We start from the raw sequence: 20,032 nt of genomic DNA, 5'->3' as shown, positions 1-20,032 counted from the left end.
ATGAGTGTAAAGAGCGTTTGCAAACAAGCTTTATTTTTTGAAATTCTGCTAGGTGACACTAATAGCACAGGAACTTAATAACATCACCTTTAATGAGTGGGTATACAAGTGATTCTCACCTGTAGGTTATCAGTTGAACCGCTGCTGAGATCATCCCCGGATTCTGAATCATTTCGGTTCTTATCCAAGCCGCCTCCCTCTCTGGCAAACTCTTCATGAATTGCATCTTTTTCCAGTCCTCGACTGCTCTTCTCTAACTCTTTATCTCCATCTACTTTGTGACTTGGGGACTCGGCTCTGGAACGAGGAAGTGAGCCAGGTGAAGTGTTCATTTGTGTGGGGGGGACGAGCGCCGTCGGGCTGCCCGGGCTGCCTCTGTCATCCCTGGGCGGCAGTAAAGCACTGCCAGAGGGAGAGGGACACGGGCTCTTTTTGTTGTCATATGGCCGCTGAATCTCCAGGCCAGATGGTCGAATGGGTCCAGTCCCCCCTCGGCCTGCTGCACCGAGGGGTTTAGGAGGGGGCATGAGAGCACGTCGCACCTCCCGCACATACTGCGCTGGGACATAGAAGGGTTTAGTGGCCTCATCCTTGCGCACCTGCCACCAGTCTTCATTGGTCTTCTTCACAAGCACGTAACTTTCCCCCTGTTTAATGGTTATCAAACGGTCTTTGGATTTGTACTCGTAGTCATACTCCACCTCTATGTACATCTGACCTGGAGCCACCGAGCGGTCCGCCATTGCTGTCAGAGGTCAAAGGTCAATAGCAGAAGGAGTGGGGCATGTTAAGGTGTGTTGGGTTGAAATGGAATCAGCTAAAGGAGAAAGAGAGAGAGACAAGAGGACATTTTATCAGAAATATCAATGACTGATGACAGGATTGAAATGTTCTGCGATTGCAAAGTCAAGGCAGTGTTGCGGGAAATGACTGAAGATTAACAAATAAATGCTTGGCCAAGCAATGTCATTCGGTTTCCTCTTTGACTCAGAAAAAAACGGATAATAAAAAATTATCAATTAAATTGAAAAAAATAAATACAATCAAATTAAATAAAATTTATGCTGTTGATTTTCCAACTTCCAGTCACTTCCTGGAATGTGATGTCATTAAACTGGCTTGTTAATTTAATTGATAATAAAGACTATCAAAATGGAAAGCAAAACTTGAAAAAAACAAATACAATTATTACCTATTAAAATGACAAAGAAATAGTTTAAAACATTTGGATTGAAAGAAAAAGAAACAAACAAAGCTATTAATTAAATGATGTAAACAAAGAGACAAACAATAATTAGAGTTCAATATTTTGACCCATATATTAAAGATACATATCTCTTTCACCTGAACAACTACTCTCATGAACGTCCGAATGACCTCTTTTCTATACAAACCTGCAAATTTAGCCTCTAGGGTTGCAAAAGGGGTGGAAAATTTCCGGTAAATTTCCGGTAACTTTCCAAAAATCCCTGGAATATTCCAAAAAAATCCTGGAAAGTTTCCAAAATTTCTGGAATATTTCCAAAATTTACTGGACATTTTCCACCTTTTTGCAACCTTATGTGTAAGGTGCACAAATAAAAACATGAAGATAAAAACTCCTTCCTGTGAGTTCAAAACATCCACCACTATGGAGAAACCAGGATTTTGAAACAAAGAGGAATGTGCTTCAGGGTACAGTATATGAACTTCAGCACACAGCAAACATCCAGACTCAGGTGTCTTTGACTTGAGCAACTCATCCTGATTGAGACACAATTATGAGGTCATGTAAATTAAACAGCAGATTCAGTGGCCTTTTCAGTGATTTTTTTTAACAGGTGACAACTTTAAACACACACCATATACATTCAACTATGCTAAACATGACAATATTACACAAAACAAAACATATCTGTCGTAAGTACTACTCATATCTGCAGGGCCAAAAGTTTTTAATGTTGGCACTGAAACTTTTAAGTAATTACAAAAAAGCGCAACAATGATTTTGCTAACACACACCAAGGACTCTGTCACATTACTGATACCATCCATGTTAATAAATCTACATTCAGTTCTGTGCTTATGCTGGGATAATAGCAATTTTAGTGTTTTTAATAATGTTAATGGTTGGTAACATACTGTAATTTATTTGTTTAGAGTTTACATAGAATTTTCCTTCAGCACCAGACACTAAACAGGACATGGCACATTTAATGTCATATATTAGAAATGCTCATTGGCAATAACCAACTGTAAAAGCCAAATCTGATTTTATGTTTAGAAAAAAAAAAAGTATAATAAAACTCTAAATAAAATCCACTGAACTTTCTTTGAACAACTGATTGTGCAGGAGGTCTTTCAGTCCTCATAACTAAAGCATTTATTTATTTCCACATGACTTTTCCAAGTTTCCCGTGACCTTGGGAAACCTGGAGAAAGATCAAAGCTTTCTTTCATGTTTTTGGACTAGCCAAACCAACCAAGTTTCATTCACAGGGTATTTTTATTTATCATGGGAAAACTTTTAATGAATGACAAGAATGCCAGTGATTCAGTTAATCGAATAAATAAATAATGCACAAAAAGTTTAAAAAGACAATGTAAGAGCAAAACGTGACAGAAGCTCCACCCACCCAAACACACACGCCCAAACACACACACACACACACACACACACACACAGAGAGAGCGAGAGAGAGAGAGAGAGAGAGAGAGAGAGAGATTGAAACCTCATTATCTCCAACACAATCACTCACATACACATACTGCCCCCCTGTCAACATGACAGTTGAAAGTGCTGTTATATAGATTTTAATCCAGGATTTAAACTCTGTAAAGCCGTTTAAATTCAGTGTTAAACTGCATGGCAGTACATATAAAAAAACGTTTTACAATTTGCCGTTGACAATTATCATTTCCCCCTATATGTGACAAAAGATTAGAAATTTCCTTGTCATTTTACCTCCGCGTATGACATAAATCTGTATCAGTCATATACACACTTCAAACAATGACACATCAATATCAAATGTCGCGAAATTAGCTTTCCCTGTCAAACATAATCCAACTGAAAAAACAAAGTCCAAAAAATAAAAAATCTATTACAAAAATAAAATAAAATGATAAAAACAAGGACGCTAAAGAGAAGATCTTTAATCTGAGGTGGAATTCCTTCCCTCAGGTGAGGGGCACACTTTAAAACTCACCTGTGTGACAGGTTAACATTTCAAATTAAACTTTCAAATGTAATTTTCTCAGCAAATTCAGCGTTAAAGTCTTTATACATGGTTATCTCCACTGGAAAGAGGTGAGTAGAACCTGAGAAAACAGGTTCGCTCTCATTCCTACCTGCTAACCAGCTAACACGTTTACAAAATCCGTAAACCCGATTAAACACCTATAATTGTTTCTATTTCCACAGGTTACCGACAGATTAACGTACCTGACGAGATATTCCAGGTGTTTCGTGGGCTAGGGTTTAAGAAACATGACCAGTTTGGCGTTCATTGGTCTTGCTGGGACAGTTGAGCGTCGAAGTTCCTTCCTGAGCCGCGGCGCGAGCGAACTCCTCCGGCACGCTCGCGCCCACTTTCCCCACGAGCGCGCTGACGGGCCGGTGCCTGTGTGAACTCACGCTGGAAAGCCGTATGACGGTAATCTGACGCCACCGTGAGGCTACTGATGAAAAACCTCACATAAGTAGGCTACCATTAAGAAACTGGGAATTCAAAAAGAAGTGCTCTCCAAAATAATTTAACTCGGCGTTTTTATTGCACTAGATAACAAAATGATCAAAACAAGTGTCTATTTAAAAAAAAAAAGACAACATTTTCAGGGAAAAAATGAAAATAATTGTAGGTTCTAAATTATAAAAACGATAGATATATTGTTCAAAAATTAAGACAGGAGGTATTTGGACACTGTCTGGTCGTCAGATGTAGAACATAATAGTTAACTAGCTATTCTATTCTGCTAGCTAGGGCACGTCCTCGTTCCAGATCTTGAGGGGAAATGACTTCATACACACATCAAAAAAGAAAAAAAAAACATACCAATATCTGGATTACCAGTGCTAAGTAAAACTACATATCACAATGTAGGCTACTATACAAAGAACAAAAGATAGAATAGAGACAAAAAACAATGCAATAAAACAACACAAACATCCCGGCATTGGTGTTTGTGAGTAATTTTAAATATGCAGTAATATATTTTGTAATTAATAGTTAAAAACTTTATTAAAAGAAGTGCAGAGAATCTGTAGTATAACCAATACATTAATTGAGCTTCTTCTTCACAGACTGCTCAAAATAATCTGAAAGAGCAAAGGTTACTCATACATTTCCTCCTGTTTGAACTTTATTCCATCCAGCACACCTACCTTTACTGTCATAAAATACTAATCTATTTTCTTCCTGCTCAGTCTGGCAGTGAAATTTTGTCTGATGTTTCTTTGTACTTTACTGTTTCTGTTGAAGAACTGCTGTCTCTGTGTTTAGTAAAATGGCAGAATCCAGTGTATATTTGGCTCATGATCAGTTCAACTGATCATTACCTGTGGACACAGTTACTGTATGAGCTGTATTACAGGTTACTGGGATCAGGATGATCAGAAGGGAGTCTACAGCTGCCCTTAATGCAGACAGACCTTCACTCCAAAACCTGTTTTAGGTAAAAACACCATGCTGGCTGAAGTGCTGTAGAAACTCAAGAAGACAAAACTACAAGCTGCTCGTTCTGCTCAATGTTATACTGGATCTAGAGATGTGGAGTGTGACGTCTGTACTGGGGACAAAAACAAAGCCATCAAGTCCTGTCTGGTGTGTCTGAACTCTTAAAATCATCTTGAACAACATGAGACTTTCTTCAGAGGTAAGAGACATAATCTAATGGATGCCACTGGACGACTGCAGGAGATGATCTGCCCTCAACATCAGGGACGTGCACAGACATTTTGAGGGGCAAGGGCTCAAGTGGAAAAAAGGGCACTTCTCATATTTATTAATTTTTTTTTCTAAACAAAACGTTAAATACATTAGGGGTGTGTGATATTGACAAAAAATATATATCTCAATATTTTCTGAGATTTTATCAATAACCATAATTAGACAATATTTTGCTGTGTGTGTTATTGTGCTGATATCTTAAGGACTACCGTGGACAGCTGACTCCTAAAGTTTTTGATATTCTGCATATTCTGTGTGGTAATCAGTTCACAGCAGTGATATAAATTAATCTTTTCTAATAAGTTTAAATTGATTTTTTACATTTTATGGGCATTTTTATCTTTATAAAGCCCATTTTTCTAAAAGTGTGCATCATCTTTTCAGTCAAATTCTTAAATTGAATCAGTCACTTAGAATAATAAGTCATTTGGGCAAATGAAATCAGTATTGACAAAATTAACCTTTGCAATGCAGAGAAAACACAGAAGCTGCATCAGAAGTGGCATTTAAATGCATTTACACACTGTTTAATGCAGGACAGGAATGCATTTAACCTGCAGTTACAAATGCATTAAAACTGTTTTGATATTTTAAACATAAAACATTGAATACAGATATTTAAAATTATTTTTTTTTTAAATGAAAAGGCACTTTAAATGTAAAATTAAAACTGTCAGTAGGTGGCAGCAAGTCACTGTTAATAAGAGAGTCATTGCGATTGAACCGAATCATTTATACAGTTGATTCATTCAGGAACGAAACACCGTCATGTTGCTCAGAGACACAAATTGGAATTATATATGTTGGCCAAATAAAGCAAAAACAGTCAATATTGTGTCTAAAACGTAAGTATCTTGATATTAAATTCTTGTTTACTGAACTGCTATATAAAATCAAAATTCACATTTGTAATCATGCTGCTTTTTGGTGGAAAAAACGTCAGTCTTAGCGTGATACTGATAACTATATGAAATGATATAAATATATACATTTCTGACCCCATATCTTGAATTTTGTGATCATTCTAAATGCATTTTAGTAAACTGAATCATGCAGTGAAAGAACGCGCACTGGTCTAACCGACTAGACTTTAGTTAACACACATAGCTCTTATGAGTCATGGATGCTAGCAAGACAAAGTAAGTCCACACCAAGACAAACACAACTGGAAAGGGAGGGAGGGCTTCACTTCTGGGGCTCTCTGCCTGTCTGTGGTGTGATCTGTTTTTATACAGTCTATGGGTGTGATGTGCCGATCAGTGCTACACTGCTGTGCTGCGCAGAGACGCGGAGGGGAGAAAGGCATCGGAACTCGACAGAGACTCAACATTTCCTGACTCAACCTGATATTTTGATTTTTTTTTTATTAGTTTGACAGGGAAAGCTGTGCGCAAACTTTAATAAAAAAAAAAACTCCCAAGAAAAAAGGGCACTTTCTCACGAGGAAGAAAAAGGGCAGGTGCTCAACCCCCCTTTTATGTCTATGTGTGCACGTGCCTGCTCAACATGAGAAACTGCTGGAGATTTACTGTCTCACTGATGAACACTGTATATATTATCTGTATACAATGGATGAACACAAAAACCATGAGACTGTATCAGCTGCAGCACAGAGGACTGAGAAAGAGGTATGAACTGATATTAGAGCTCCAATGCAATTATTAATATCAGTTGCAAAGTGATACATTTAAATATATATTATAAAGGGTTTAATTTATCATGCAGTAATGGCTGATATAAAAAGAAATTGGGTTGTAACACTAAAACTTAAAGTGATTTGGAAGATTAACAATAAAAAAAAGATAAACTCCTAAAATATATTTTAAGTTTAAAAGTTATTGGATTACAAACACATATATTGAACGATACATTTTCCAAAACAGAGACAGTTGAAGGAAACTCGAAGAGCTGAGAAAGGCTATGGAGTCAGCCCATTGTGGGGAACAGGCTGTGTGAGGCAGCAGTAAGAGCTGAGTGAATGGACTGATTCTGTTGTTGTTGTTCCGGATCCAGCAAGTCAAAGTTTGAGTAATGCCTCGATTGAGATCTTGCATGTCAGCAGCTCTTTGGCAACGATCTCCTTTTAACCGATGTGGTGGCCCGTCCAAATGTTCCAAGCTCCGAGGCAAATTTCTGTTTTCAGTGTGATGATCTTCTTTCCAATACTTCCTCCTCGGTTTCGGCCAGTAATCCACTTCCCACCTGCACCCTGGGACCCCAATGCCGGCACATCGGCTCCCCAGTATGCAGTAGCATTTTTGGTGTTTGCAATTTGTCACAGTTCCAACGGTTTCTTGCCTAGTTTCCCTGGTCACCCAGTTCTGGTCATCTTGGCGGGATGACCACTCTCCTCCTTGCTCAGGCCTGGTAAGGCCCTTGCCCCCAGGCTTGGGAACGGTACAGAGGAGTTACAGTGTCCTGTATTAATATAAAAGAATTTGGAATTTTCGCACTTCATTGTGTTGAGTTTTAGGGTTAGCGAAAATGTCCGTAAAATTACTAAATAAGGACCTGGCAAAAAATTACCAGTACAATTTCCTTTTTTTTTTTTTTACTGTCTAGTAAACTGCTTCACTGCGAATGAGGGAAATATGTGAATTAAATGTACTTCCACCAAAAGTCATATTCATATGCCCAGAATATTAATGTGATGTTGAGCAAAATGATAAAGGGAAGAAATGACAAAAATTGTTCAAAATATAAAAACACAACAGGTGTGGACAAATTAATGAAAAACCCATAACAACAAATACAAACTAAAAGTCCATGAAAACAAAAGCAAATCAGACAGAATGTCTGTCAATAATTAAAAGGTCCAACATAAAATGTAATAATTTGGGGTGGAGCAACCAGTTCTGCAGGTGGCAGCCAGGTATATTTGTTTGTTCTCTCTCTTTTACCCACTCCTGCTTTCATTTCAATGGAAGTGAAACTCATCCCTGCTTCCTAGTCAGTCTGTAAGAGCTTTACCTGGTGGTTTTTCCTTCTTGTATTTTGCTGTTTCTGTTCCTAAGAATAAGCTGTTTTTGAGCTGCTGTATGTATTCGTTTATACAGTATAATGGCAAAATCTAGCATTTCTTTGGCTCAGGATCAGTTCAGCTGTTCAATCTGTCTGGACCTAGTTCAGGACCCAGTGGTCATTCTCTGTGGACACAGTTACTGTATGAGCTGTATTACAGGCTGCTGGGATCAGGATGATCAGAAGGGAGTCTATAGATGCCCTCAGTGCAGACAGACCTTCACTCCAAGACCTGTTTTAGGTAAAAACACCATGCTGGCTGAAGTGCTGGAGAAACTCAAGAACACAAAACTACAAGCTGCTCATCCTGCTCAATGTTATACTGGATCTAGGGATGTGGAGTGTGACGTCTGTACTGGGAGAAAACATAAAGCCATCAAGTCCTGTCTGGTGTGTCTGAACTCTTACTGTCAAAATCATCTTGAACAACATGAGACTTTGTTCAGAGGTAAGAGACACAATCTAATGGATGCCACTGGACGACTGCAGGAGATGATCTGCCCTCAACATGAGAAACTGCTGGAGATTTACTGTCTCACCGATCAGCACTGTATATGCTATTTGTGTGCTATGGATGAGCACAAAACCCATAAGACTGTATTAGCTGCAGTAGAGAGGGCTGAGAAACAGGTATGAACTGATATAAAGGATTCTAATGCAAATATCAAACGTAAATCTGAAAAATATTTAAACATATTATTATAAATGGTTTATAGTATAAATGGTTTATCTGGCGGTGCCATGTGTTTTCTAAATACTATTGAAAGTCAAAACTTATTGGTTATCAAACAAAAAATACTAAACAATGCAGTTTCCAAACAGAGACAGTTGAAGGAAACTCGAAGAAAATTCTGCTACAAAATCCAGGAGAGACAGAAGCAGCTTGAGGAGCTGAGAAAGGCTATGGAGTCTCACAAGGTGAGTTTTGAGCAGAAGAACAACTGCTGGCTGCTGAAGAGCTGTTTCAGACTCAGTTAGGACTCTCCTCCAGTCAGTCAGTGAGGAGCCAGTGCTGGAGCTCTTTCAGTCCCACTGAAGCCCACTGTGGGGAACAGGCTGTGTGAGGCAGCAGTAAGAGCTGAGTGAATGGACTGATTCTGATGCTTCTCTCTCTGTGTGTCCTAACAGCGCTCTGCACAGACAGCAGTGGAGGACAGTGAGAGGATCTTTACTGAGCTGATCCACTCCATTGAGAGAAGCCGCTCTGAGGTGACACGGCTGATCAGAGCTCAAGAAAAGGCTGCAGTGAGTCGAGCTGAAGAACAACTGAAGCGACTGGAGCAGGAGATTGAAGATCTGAGGAGGAGAAACGCTGAGCTGGAGCAGCTTTCACACACAGACCATCACATCCATTTCCTCCAGGTAACAGATATATGACAAACAGGATCTCTGGTCTTTAGGAAGGGAAGAGAATGTTGTACAGAGATTGTGTGTCAAATGTTTGTGTCTTTAGCTGGTGTTTCTCTTGTGTCTTTGTGTCTGTATAGAGTTTCCAGTCTCTCTCTGTTCCTCCTGGATCTACAGACTCACCCAACATCACTGTCAGTTCTTGTCTTTCTTTTGATGATGTTGGTAAATCTGTGTCTCATCTGAGAGAGAAACTAGAGCATTTCTGCAGAGAGGAGATAAAGATGATATCTGGTAAATGTAAGTACTTAATTATTAATGTACTTTCAGAATTAAGTGATGTATCATTTGCAAAGATTACAAAAAAGAAAAAAAAAATAGATATACATAATATATTTGTATTTGAATTTATTTGTAGTAACATACACTGAGAACTTTCCCCCTCTTGAGCCCAAGACCAGAGAGGAGTTTCTACAAAGTAAGTCACTATGCAAACACATGTTCAGACACACAATAACATATTTTAAAGAATAAGATCCAGTTTCTGTTTTATTTGATATTTAAATTCATATTTCCTGATGCAGATTATGTGTTCCTTTCCTTCAGATTTCCATCAGTTCACTTTGGATAAAAATACAGAAAATAAAAATACTTTTTTGGTTAAAGGGAACAGAGTGAGTAAAAACGCTTGCACAGACCAGCTATAGCCTGATCATTTAAATAGATTTGAATTTTGGGTGCAGGTACTGTGTAGAGAGAGTGTGTGTGGGCGCTGTTACTGGGAGGTTGAGTGGAGTGGTTGGGTGGATATATCAGTGTCATATAAGAGCATCTGTAGGACAGGAGTGGGAAATGAGTGTGGATTCATATATAATGAGCAGTCCTGGTGTTTGTTCTACTCTGAATCCAGTTGCTCATTCTGGCATAATATGAAACATTTCTTCTCACATATTTTAGAATTATAAGATTTAGCCACCGATAATCTGATTGGCCCTCCTCTAGAATAGGCGTGTATGTGGATCACAGTGCAGGAACTCTGTCCTTCTACAGCGTCTCTGACACAATGACCCTCATTCACAGAGTCCACACCACATTCACTCAGCCTCTCTATGCTGGGTTTAGAGTGTATGGGTTAGTGAAACTGTGATCTAGCATATTATATACTGATATTTTGCAAATAGTATTGTCATATCATGATATACTTATTAACATTTTAAGTCTCACATTCTAATAAATAAATCAATACTACAGTTGAACTATTGTTATTGATGTAACATGATATAATAAGAATATATTTTTTGATCAGATGACTCTAATCATGGTTGAAATATAATAGAGAATAATGAACATACAAGAACCTTCATTCACATCCTACAGCACCAATAATATTCATGATTCATGATTTTACAGCTGTGTGTTATGCTTTTAATCTAAATAAATTGACTAAGAATAGATCAATACATCACTTCACAGGACTTTGGAAGTACAGCAACTCAAAATGGATTAAAGGAAATACACAATGGAGGAGTAGAGAGCAGAAGTGATGAAACAACCCTTGATAATATCCACTTTAAGCCAATTGTTTCCTTGCCAGAGGTGGAGGTGAAGTCTGGTGAGGAGGATGAGGAAATCCTGTTCAAAGAAAGGACCAAACTTTACTGCTGGGACTGTGAAAATGAACTGTGGAAAGAACTTGGTGTAGGAGACATCAAGATCCTTTTCCATCCAGTGAGGAAGACCTACCGTGTGCAAATGCAACAAGATCAGGTGTTGAAAGTATGTGCCGACCACATCATCAGCAAAAACACAGAGCTCAAACCCATGACCACCTCCACCAATGCAATGTTATGGACTGCTACTGAATATTCAGAGAGATGTGGTAAAGTAGTGAAACTTGCAGCCAAGTTTAAGACTCCAGGACTGGCCAAGTCCTTTAGACGAGTTTTCACAGACTGCCAGAGTTGTATATAACAGGTCTGTAACCAGGGGCGATTCTAGGATTTTCATTTTAGGGGGGCTCAGCTCCCAGTGAGGGTATAATAATAATAATAGCCTAATAATAATAAAAAAATATATATAAATAAAATATAAAATGTTTGATTAATAGGGGTCGTATACTAAACTTATTGCAGTATTCCACTGTATTGCATAGTTAGGTATAACATTTGAGTACTGAATAAGCCAAATTCAAGTCTTACACACACAACCTGTTTACTGTACAAACACAAAATTTTACTGTTTTTCTTTTCTAGTACAACCCTCCTTAGCTCAAGTATGCAAACCTCTTTGACACATGCACTGGAATATGTATTATATTGAAAGTTAAATTTTCAAATGAAAATGGCAACATGATTGTTTTATAAAGTATGCGTTCATATGTGCTTCATTTTCACTGGAGGAAACAGCTGTGGTGTGATGAGGCTATGAGGAATCGATTATTGCTCCCCTTTGGTATTTTGTATAGTGGATTTTTGACAAAGAACTGCACAGATGCAGATATTATAACAATCTATAGATAAACACACACCTTGTCCTCTAGCTGTTTCTCGCTTTGCGCCGCTGCGCTCTGCGGATTGAATAAGAACACGCTGAAAGACGGGGAGGAGCCGATCGAAGTCTGCCGCCGTTTTCATATGAAATTTAAAGGGGACTGAGGTGATCACGCATTCGTGTACAGTTTATGGAGCTAATTGCGAAATTTTAGGGGGGCTGAGTAGTCATTTTAGGGGGGCTATAGCCCTATCCGCTTGTTAAGTCTGACGTCACGCTCACTGACATTCTTGTCATTCATTAAAGGTTTTCCTATGACAAATAAAAATACTTTGTGAATGAAACTTGGTTGGTATTCTAGCCCAAAAACATGAAAGAAAGCTTTGATCTTTCTCCAGGTTTCCCAAGGTCACGGGAAACTTGGAAAAGTCATGTGGAAATTAACAAAATCGTTAAAAAGTGTCACATGTGTAGGGATTATACATTTGTCTGGTTATTTTATTGGCTAGAAATTGTTTTTGAAAATTGTTGTTTCCTTATAAAATTATAGCCTATATAAAAATACTTATACAGTAATTATGAATTACTAGAAAGTCTTGGAAAAAGTCACACAAATGTATTGGTCAAAAGATGTTAGGAACTTTTTCTTTTCTTTTTCTTTCTTTATCTTTTTGCATCCCAAAATCGCATTCTCAGACACTTCACCGCAGGGTTTACTCTTCCTGATGTCATCACTCATTGGATCAGGCTTGTGTTCAGTAAGCCAGTGTTTAGTTGCTGAGTTCAGCTGTCTCTGGTTAAGCAGCATGCCAGCATGGGGTATCAGAGATTTCTTTTGATGCTGTGCTTTAGTTATGAGGACAGAAAGACACCTGCACAATCAGTTGTTCAAAGAAAGTTCAGCGGATTTTATTTAGAGTTTTATACATTTCCTTTTTCTAGACATAAAATCAGTTTTGGCTTTTACAGTTGGTTATTGCCAATGAGCATGACATTAAATGTGCCATGTCCTGTTTAGTATTTGTAACTCAATAAACAAATAAATTACAGTATGTTACCAACCATTAACATTATTAAAAACACTAATATTGCCATTATCCCAGCATAAGCACAGAACTGAATGTAGATGTATTGCCATGGTATCAGTAATGTGAGTCCTTGGTAGAGATGATGTGTGTATTAGCAAATTTTCAATTTTTCCATTCAGCAAACCATTTTCCTGCAGAGATTTGATCCAACCCTGATAAAACTCACCTGCCTGTAGCTTTCTAGTAGTCTTGAAGACAATGATTAGCTGGTTCAGGTGTGTTTGATTAGAGTTGGAGCTAAACTCTGAAGGAAAGTGACCTGGAAGGGCCAAGTTTGCCCACCCCTGGTCTAGTTGTTCAGGTGAAAGAGCTATATATATTTAATAGCCTATACAGTAATCTGATTGAGTCAAGTCAGTCAAGTCACCTTTATTTATATAGCGCTTTTAACAATACAGATTGTGTCAAAGCAACTGAACAGCATTAATTAGGAAAATAGTGTGTCAATAATGCAAAATGACAATAGTAAACACTAATTTTTCAGTTAAACTGAAGGTGATTGGTAGGTGATTGACACCTACATGAAGTCACACATTTTTTCTGTTAATCTTGAAGTTGAATAAAACAAGAAATAAAACTAAAACTCTTGCAACTGTTAATCTTTTAAATCATTTTAATCCTATTCTAGATTATTTGTTTTGTTTCCATCAGATTCCTGTCAGTTCACTCTGGATTTAAAGTCACCATGAAATCAAAATTGAAAATTCTTATTTTTTAATGGAATACTGTAGTGTTTATTATACCCTAAACATTGAAAAGATATTAGGATATTAGGACAACATTACTCTAGGACATCACAAACTAATTTTTTTCATGAATATGACTTAACCTGATGGAGGTTCAGTCATTCAGGCAGTCTCTCTCTGTTTAGGCATGTTTTGTGCAAGGCCATCAAGTCCTGTCTGGTTGTCTGGAATCTTACTGTCAAACCTATTTTGAACGTTATGAAGAATTTCACTCTGGAAAGCGACACAAATTAACTAATGCCACTGGACGACTACAGGAGATGATCTGCCCTCAACATGATAAACTGCTGGAGATTTTTTGCTGTACTGATCAGCAGTGTATATGTTATCTGTGTATGTTGGATGAACACAAAAACCACGACACTGTATCAGCTGCAGCAGGGAGAACTGAGAAACATGTATGAACTATTTGCTCTTCTTTAAAACCATTCTTTGGATATTCTCTCAAACAGTGATGTGTTATGAGCTGTATGATTTTATACTCTAAATCCTATAGAGACATTTGGGGGAAATCCAGAGAAAATTCTGCCAGAGAATTCAGGAGAGACAGAAGGAGCTTGAGGAGCTGAGAAAGGCTGTAGAGTCTCACAAGGTGAGTTTTGAGCAGAAGAACAACTGCTGGCTGCTGAAGAGCTGTTTCAGACTCAGTTAGGACTCTCCTCCAGTCAGTCAGTGAGGAGCCAGTGCTGGAGCTCTTTCAGTCCCACTGAAGCAGGCTGTGTGAGGCAGCAGTAAGAGCTGAGTGAATGGACTGATTCTGATGCTTCTCTCTCTGTGTGTCCTAACAGCGCTCTGCACAGACAGCAGTGGAGGACAGTGAGAGGATCTTTACTGAGCTGATCCACTCCATTGAGAGAAGCCGCTCTGAGATGACACAGCTGATCAGAGATCAGGAAAAGGCTGCAGTGAGTCAAACTGATGGACGACTGAAGCGACTGGAGCAGGAGATTGAAGATCTGAGGAGGAGAAACGCTGAGCTGGAGCAGCTTTCACACACAGACCATTATATCCATTTCCTCCAGGTAACAGAGATCTGAAAAACAGGACAGTCGTCTTTAGGAAGGTAAGAGCATTGTACAGACGTTGTGTTTGATCAAATGTTTCTGTGTCTTTATCCAGTCTTTCTATTGTGTCTTTGTATCTGTGCATAGCATTTCCAGTCTCTCTGTTCCTCCTGGATCTACAGACTCACCCAGCATCACTGACAGTTCTCGTCTCTCTTTTGATGATGTTGGTAAATCTGTGTCTGATCTGAGAGAGAAACTGGAACATTTCTGCAGAGAGGAGATAGAAAAAATGTCTGATATGGGTAATGCACTGGATCAATCATTTAATATGTCAAGCATCATGCAAAAACATGCATGTTAGAACGAGCCGTTTTAGGTAGGTGTGGCTGACTCTGAACTTTTATAAAGGACATCTCTTTGGATTTGAGACTTTAGTCTTTGCAACTTTACAGATCTTCTTTATGCACCAAGAGCTTGTAACACTCCAAAGAGAAAGGAAAATTTGAAATCGCATCATATGACCCCTTTAATATTAAACTTCTAGTTTCTGTTGGTTTTCATAGTAAAATACATCAAGTCTAAATGCACCCCTGAACCCAAGAAAAGGGAGGAGTTTCTACAATGTAAGTTAAAATGGCAACATACACATGCACACAAGGGATAAAATTTTGCCATCTGATGTCAATAATCAGATTTAGAAGCGGCTTATGTGTTTTTATCTCTTTCAGATTTCCGTCGGTTCACACTGGATGAAAACACAGTGCATAAATACCTCTGTTTGTCTGAGGAGAACAGAATGATTACTGAAACTAACACAGACCAGTCATATCCGGATCATCCAGACAGATTTGATAGTTTGACTCAGGTGTTGTGTTGAGAGAGTGTGTGGACGCTATTACTGGGATGTTGATTGGAGTGGGAGAGGATTGTATATCAGTGTCATATAAGAGCATCAGCAGGAAGGGATGGGGTGATGAATGTGCATTTGAATATAATGATCAGTCCTGGAGTTTATATTGCTTTCCCTCCAGTTACTGCAAATACTCATTCTGTCACAATTACACAGAGACTGAGCTTCCTGGCGTCTCCAGCTCATGTAGAATAGGAGTGTATGTGGATCACAGTGCAGGAACTCTGTCCTTCTACAGCATCTCTGACACAATGACCCTCATTCACAGAGTCCAGACCACATTCACTCAGCCTCTCTATCCTGGGTTTAGAGTGTATGGATCAGCGAAACTGTGTGATATCACAAAATAGATTATACAAAGTCATATATTGCAGCATGTGATATTATCAATAAAAATTTAAGTAAAAACCTTATCACATTAAGCTAATAATGTTTGTAATGTAAGGATGAAAGAATAACGACAATCTTTGTTGTAACCAATGGCACATATAATAATTGATACTGTCACTAATGTACGCTGTAAATAAAAATATCAGTGAACAAAAGGCCATCATGTCATTTATTTAGGCCTTTGGAATCTGAATATGACATCACAGTTATGAATTAACAACCTTGCAGTTGGAGATGTTGCTGTTCATTCTGTTTATGAATCATTGTGAATGAAAACAGATGGAAGTGTGATCAACTTCAATAAACATAAAAGCAGAGAAAGTTGAGCTTTTTTACTACATTTTTACTGAAGAGAAGTTGCAAATGACTAAAGATAGGTAGTAAAAAGTAAGAATAGTTGAATGAAAAAATGCAAATAATAAAATAATGAAAAAATTACACATACAATATTGAATAAAATGTTATTGTAAATACATTAAGATAATCACAGAGATGTAACAAAAACAGCATAAAACTAGATTCTTACCAATAAAAATGAATTTTCAGTATAATTTAATGTCATCTTTAATTGTTAAGGAATTTTCATTTAAATTTTTTGGGGTAATTTTAAGTTATTAGACAATTATAATTTTTTGTTTACCATAATAATCTATCATTTAGGCCTCATTGTTATTTTTCTGTTAAAGGGGTCATATGACGTTGCTAAAAAGAACATTATTTTGTGTATTTCGGGCTGGACTCCGCTTTGTCCATGGTGAAAGCCGATCCGGCGATCCACAGCGTGCAGTTGATGTATTTCCTCAGCGACCAGCACAGATCAGCTCTAGGCATGACGAAGCGGATATCGTCCTCTTTTGGAAGGCCAAACAAAGTAGTTTCGCTTTCACAACGAAACACACAGCGACTCCACAACATGGCAGCGGCGGCAACAGCAAGAATTAAAGTTAAGCCTTCTTTTTTTGCATGAACATTTGGGCAGCGTTATGCAAATCTTCCCACATCCTGACGTAGACATGTGGGGGGGTGTTAGAAGGAGCCCTTTTAGGTAGGTGTGGTTGACTTAACTTTTATAAAGAATATCTCTTTGGATTTGAGACTTTAGTCTTTGCAACTTTACAGATCTTCTTTATGCACCAAGAGCTTGTAACACTCCAAAGAGAAAGGAAAAAATGAAATCGCATCATATGACCCCTTTAACCTCCGTGACGGTGACGAGTGCGAAGTGACGTCACCGAACCGGAGGCCGGGTGATCCTCCAACGCGGCTCTTTCTGAGTAGTAGTCACACGGGCCGGGAAACAACAACCCAGGCCGGGATTTTGGAGCGAGGCGGTGTCCCCACCCCTCCGTCCGTCCGTGTGCGTGTGTTCTGGCCGGTGTTCTCGTGATTCGGTAACCGGGGGAAGATGGCGGACCCGGCGGAGTGCACCATTAAAGTCATGTGCCGTTTCAGGCCATTGAATAGCTCGGAGGTGACGAGGGGGGACAAATACATCCCCAAATTTCAGGGAGAGGACAGCGTCGTTATCGGGGTGAGTGATATTTTGGGACCGAGTTATTTTGTATCCTTTATTTTTTGGTTGTTCTCGCGCGAGCGGCTAATGCTAATGACCGCAGTCCATCAGAACCAGAATTTGTCACGAGCTGTTAATCTGAATATTTGACACCGACACCAGCATCTGCATCCGATCCGGTGATACTCGAAACCGACCGTTTAATTCGGACATAAATGTTAATTTAGTTAATTTCAATGTCGTTTCCTCATGAGCTTCATGCTAACCGTGTTAGCAAGCCCTACACATTCAACGCGGAAACACAGTTAGTTTTACACTTTTAGGACAGCGAAAACTTATTTTATTTATTTATTCAGTTTATGATATGTAGTGGTTGCACCTTGTAGGTTTAGAATATTATTTTATACATATAATTGTAAGTTTGGGTGTGGATATATGTTGAATGAGCAGGAAACTGTCCATATTTGTGGGCGTTTGTAAATACTGAGAGAAAATCTGTCAGAAATGTTTTCAAACGTTTCGATATCAAAATCCACCAAATATGTCCCCACCGCTAAGATCTCTTTTACTAATATTTAGCTATATTAAGTAATAATAAAGCTACATATTGTCATTCATAAATACCAATTTATGGTGTATGTGTGTGAAAATCTGTAGTTTTGTAACAGGAAAGACAATATGTTATTTGGTAAATTAACTAAATTTTATGTTGTTACTGTACTAAAACCTAAGCAAATAATTAAAATAAATAAAAAAAATTTCTATAAACCTTTACAGAAACATTTTTAATTACATATAATTTTATTTTGTACACACCCCTTTTGCGACCCACGAAAGTTTATTGGACCCTAGTTTGAAAACTCTTGCTCTTTATAACATCAGCAGTCACATTTGCGTAAATGTGTGTGAATGACAGGTGAAATTGGACATGAGGTTGCTTATTGGATAAAATGAAAACAAAAGCTTGGTTTAACCTCTTTTTCTAGCACATATACCTATTAATATATATAACTAGGCATCTATTGAACCAAAGACCTGAATGTAATATCCTATTTAAAAGGACCTAGAAGAGATGCTGATGTTCCTGGTATGATCTGTATGTGCAGAAACATGATTCTTAGTGTTGCATTGGCATCTACGTGTATTTGTGTGTGGGGAATTGATCAATCATTGTCACTGTGCGTTGATTATCTTTAAACCCAGTTCAAACATGACAGTCTATATGCTGTAAGCTCTGAAGTTTTTTTTTTTCATGGCTGACTAAACTATGGCATGATGAATGACATTTGAAAGCAAACATGCCATGTGGAAAGCTGAATCATACCGGTGACTACCATCCCTTTTCATGTAAAAAAAATAATGATTTCATTGAGCAGTTTTTCTTGTACATCCTCTTCAATTTCACAAATCTTTTATGATGTTGTTAAGGGTCAGGTATTCCTGTCTGGTTACAGTGTGTGGGTACATTCCTGAAAGACTGGCTTTGAAACGGATATGTTTGTTTTTGTTCAGTGCTCGCTCTCTTAATAGTCCTCTTGTGTGTATGAAGATAACGTGAGAGAATGCCCAGGAACTGGAGAGAGACTCCTTCAGGCTTATCCACAGTAATTTGAAAAGAGTGTGTGTGAGCACTAGAAGGAAGGTGAGATAATGCTTTGGAAATAGAGAGCGCTCCACCCTGTGCAGCCCCTGGGTCTCTGTGTGTCTAAGCGAGGCGAGAAAATAGTTAGGTAAGAAAGTGTCTCGATTAGAACTCTGGGAAAATGTTCTCTTCACACAAGAGTCTGGCCTTGCTTCTGTATCAGTATTGTGTCCAGCCCAAGCATAAGAGTAAAAGCATATTATGGTGTGCATTGTAGATTGAAACTGATTATCTGTTTCACAAATATTGACACTTTTCTACATCTTTATCAGTTCATAAAACAAATATGAAAATAATTTTGCAACAATATTTTAATTAGATAATGCTGCTTTTATTAAATACATTAACAGTCATATAAATGATTTTTGTGTTAATGATAATATATTTAATTGTTGTTGCATTATTATTAGTTCATTATAGTGTCAAAAATGACACTATAATACAAAGTGGGTCCTGAACACAAAAATAATTGGTACAGGGTGATCTCTTGTGCATTATGAACAGGTTGCTGTTAAACTGAATGTGTACAGAAACATGTATTATTTGAACATGTTTAGTGGCAGTCACTAGTCTTCCCCTACTGGCTCCTTTGTCAATATTCCAAATCTGCAAATTTTAGAGACTTGCAGCTACAGCAAAAACATGTTACAGACTGTAAACCAGTGGCATGCTTGTGAAAAGTCATTCCCTCTAGACTTTGGTCATCTTAAGACAGTCATTTTACCCTGATCTATCAAACGAGTCCATTATTTTGGCCATGCTTTAGCATATTATTGATTGATAATAATAATACCACTGAATTGTAGGCTTATTCCACAGAGTTTTGCATCTTGTTTAGGCTAGGTCAGGGGTGGCCAACGTCGGTCCTGGAGAGCCACAGTCCTGCAGAGTTTTGCTCCAACCTTGACAAAACCTACACCTGCCTGTAGCTTTCTAGTAACCCTTAGACC

The 20,032-nt window shown here is 38.2% G+C and overlaps 2 protein-coding genes and 1 pseudogene across 3 annotated transcripts in view; 2 read left to right on the top strand and 1 right to left on the bottom strand.

The window, feature by feature from the left end:
• Positions 1–3,639, bottom strand: part of LOC107749196 (rho GTPase-activating protein 12-like) — a 28,841-nt gene extending 25,202 nt beyond the window's left edge. Inside the window, exons 1-2 of the mRNA XM_016564295.1 lie at positions 3,425–3,639; positions 120–817 (exon numbers count right to left, since the gene is read on the bottom strand). Of these exons, the coding sequence (XP_016419781.1) occupies positions 120–743 (624 nt within the window). The 5' untranslated portion in view covers positions 744–817; positions 3,425–3,639. The remainder of the gene's footprint in view (positions 1–119; positions 818–3,424) is intronic.
• A 4,349-nt stretch (positions 3,640–7,988) lies between these two features.
• Positions 7,989–15,887, top strand: LOC107749195 (E3 ubiquitin/ISG15 ligase TRIM25-like; annotated as a pseudogene).
• Positions 15,888–17,134: 1,247 nt separating this feature from the next.
• LOC107749102 (kinesin-1 heavy chain-like) overlaps positions 17,135–20,032 on the top strand; it is a 22,173-nt gene continuing 19,275 nt past the window's right edge. For both annotated transcript variants that reach the window (XM_016564167.1, XM_016564166.1), the window contains exon 1: positions 17,135–17,458. In XM_016564167.1, the coding sequence (XP_016419653.1) occupies positions 17,333–17,458 (126 nt within the window). In that variant the 5' untranslated portion in view covers positions 17,135–17,332. The remainder of the gene's footprint in view (positions 17,459–20,032) is intronic.

The sequence above is a fragment of the Sinocyclocheilus rhinocerous genome, unplaced genomic scaffold (genome assembly GCF_001515625.1).
Source record: "Sinocyclocheilus rhinocerous isolate Xijiao unplaced genomic scaffold, SAMN03320098_v1.1 scaffold919, whole genome shotgun sequence".
Classification (NCBI taxonomy): Eukaryota; Metazoa; Chordata; class Actinopteri; order Cypriniformes; family Cyprinidae; genus Sinocyclocheilus; species Sinocyclocheilus rhinocerous.
The sequence above is the reverse complement of the archived record's forward strand: the minus strand, read 5'-3'. Positions and strand labels throughout refer to the sequence as shown.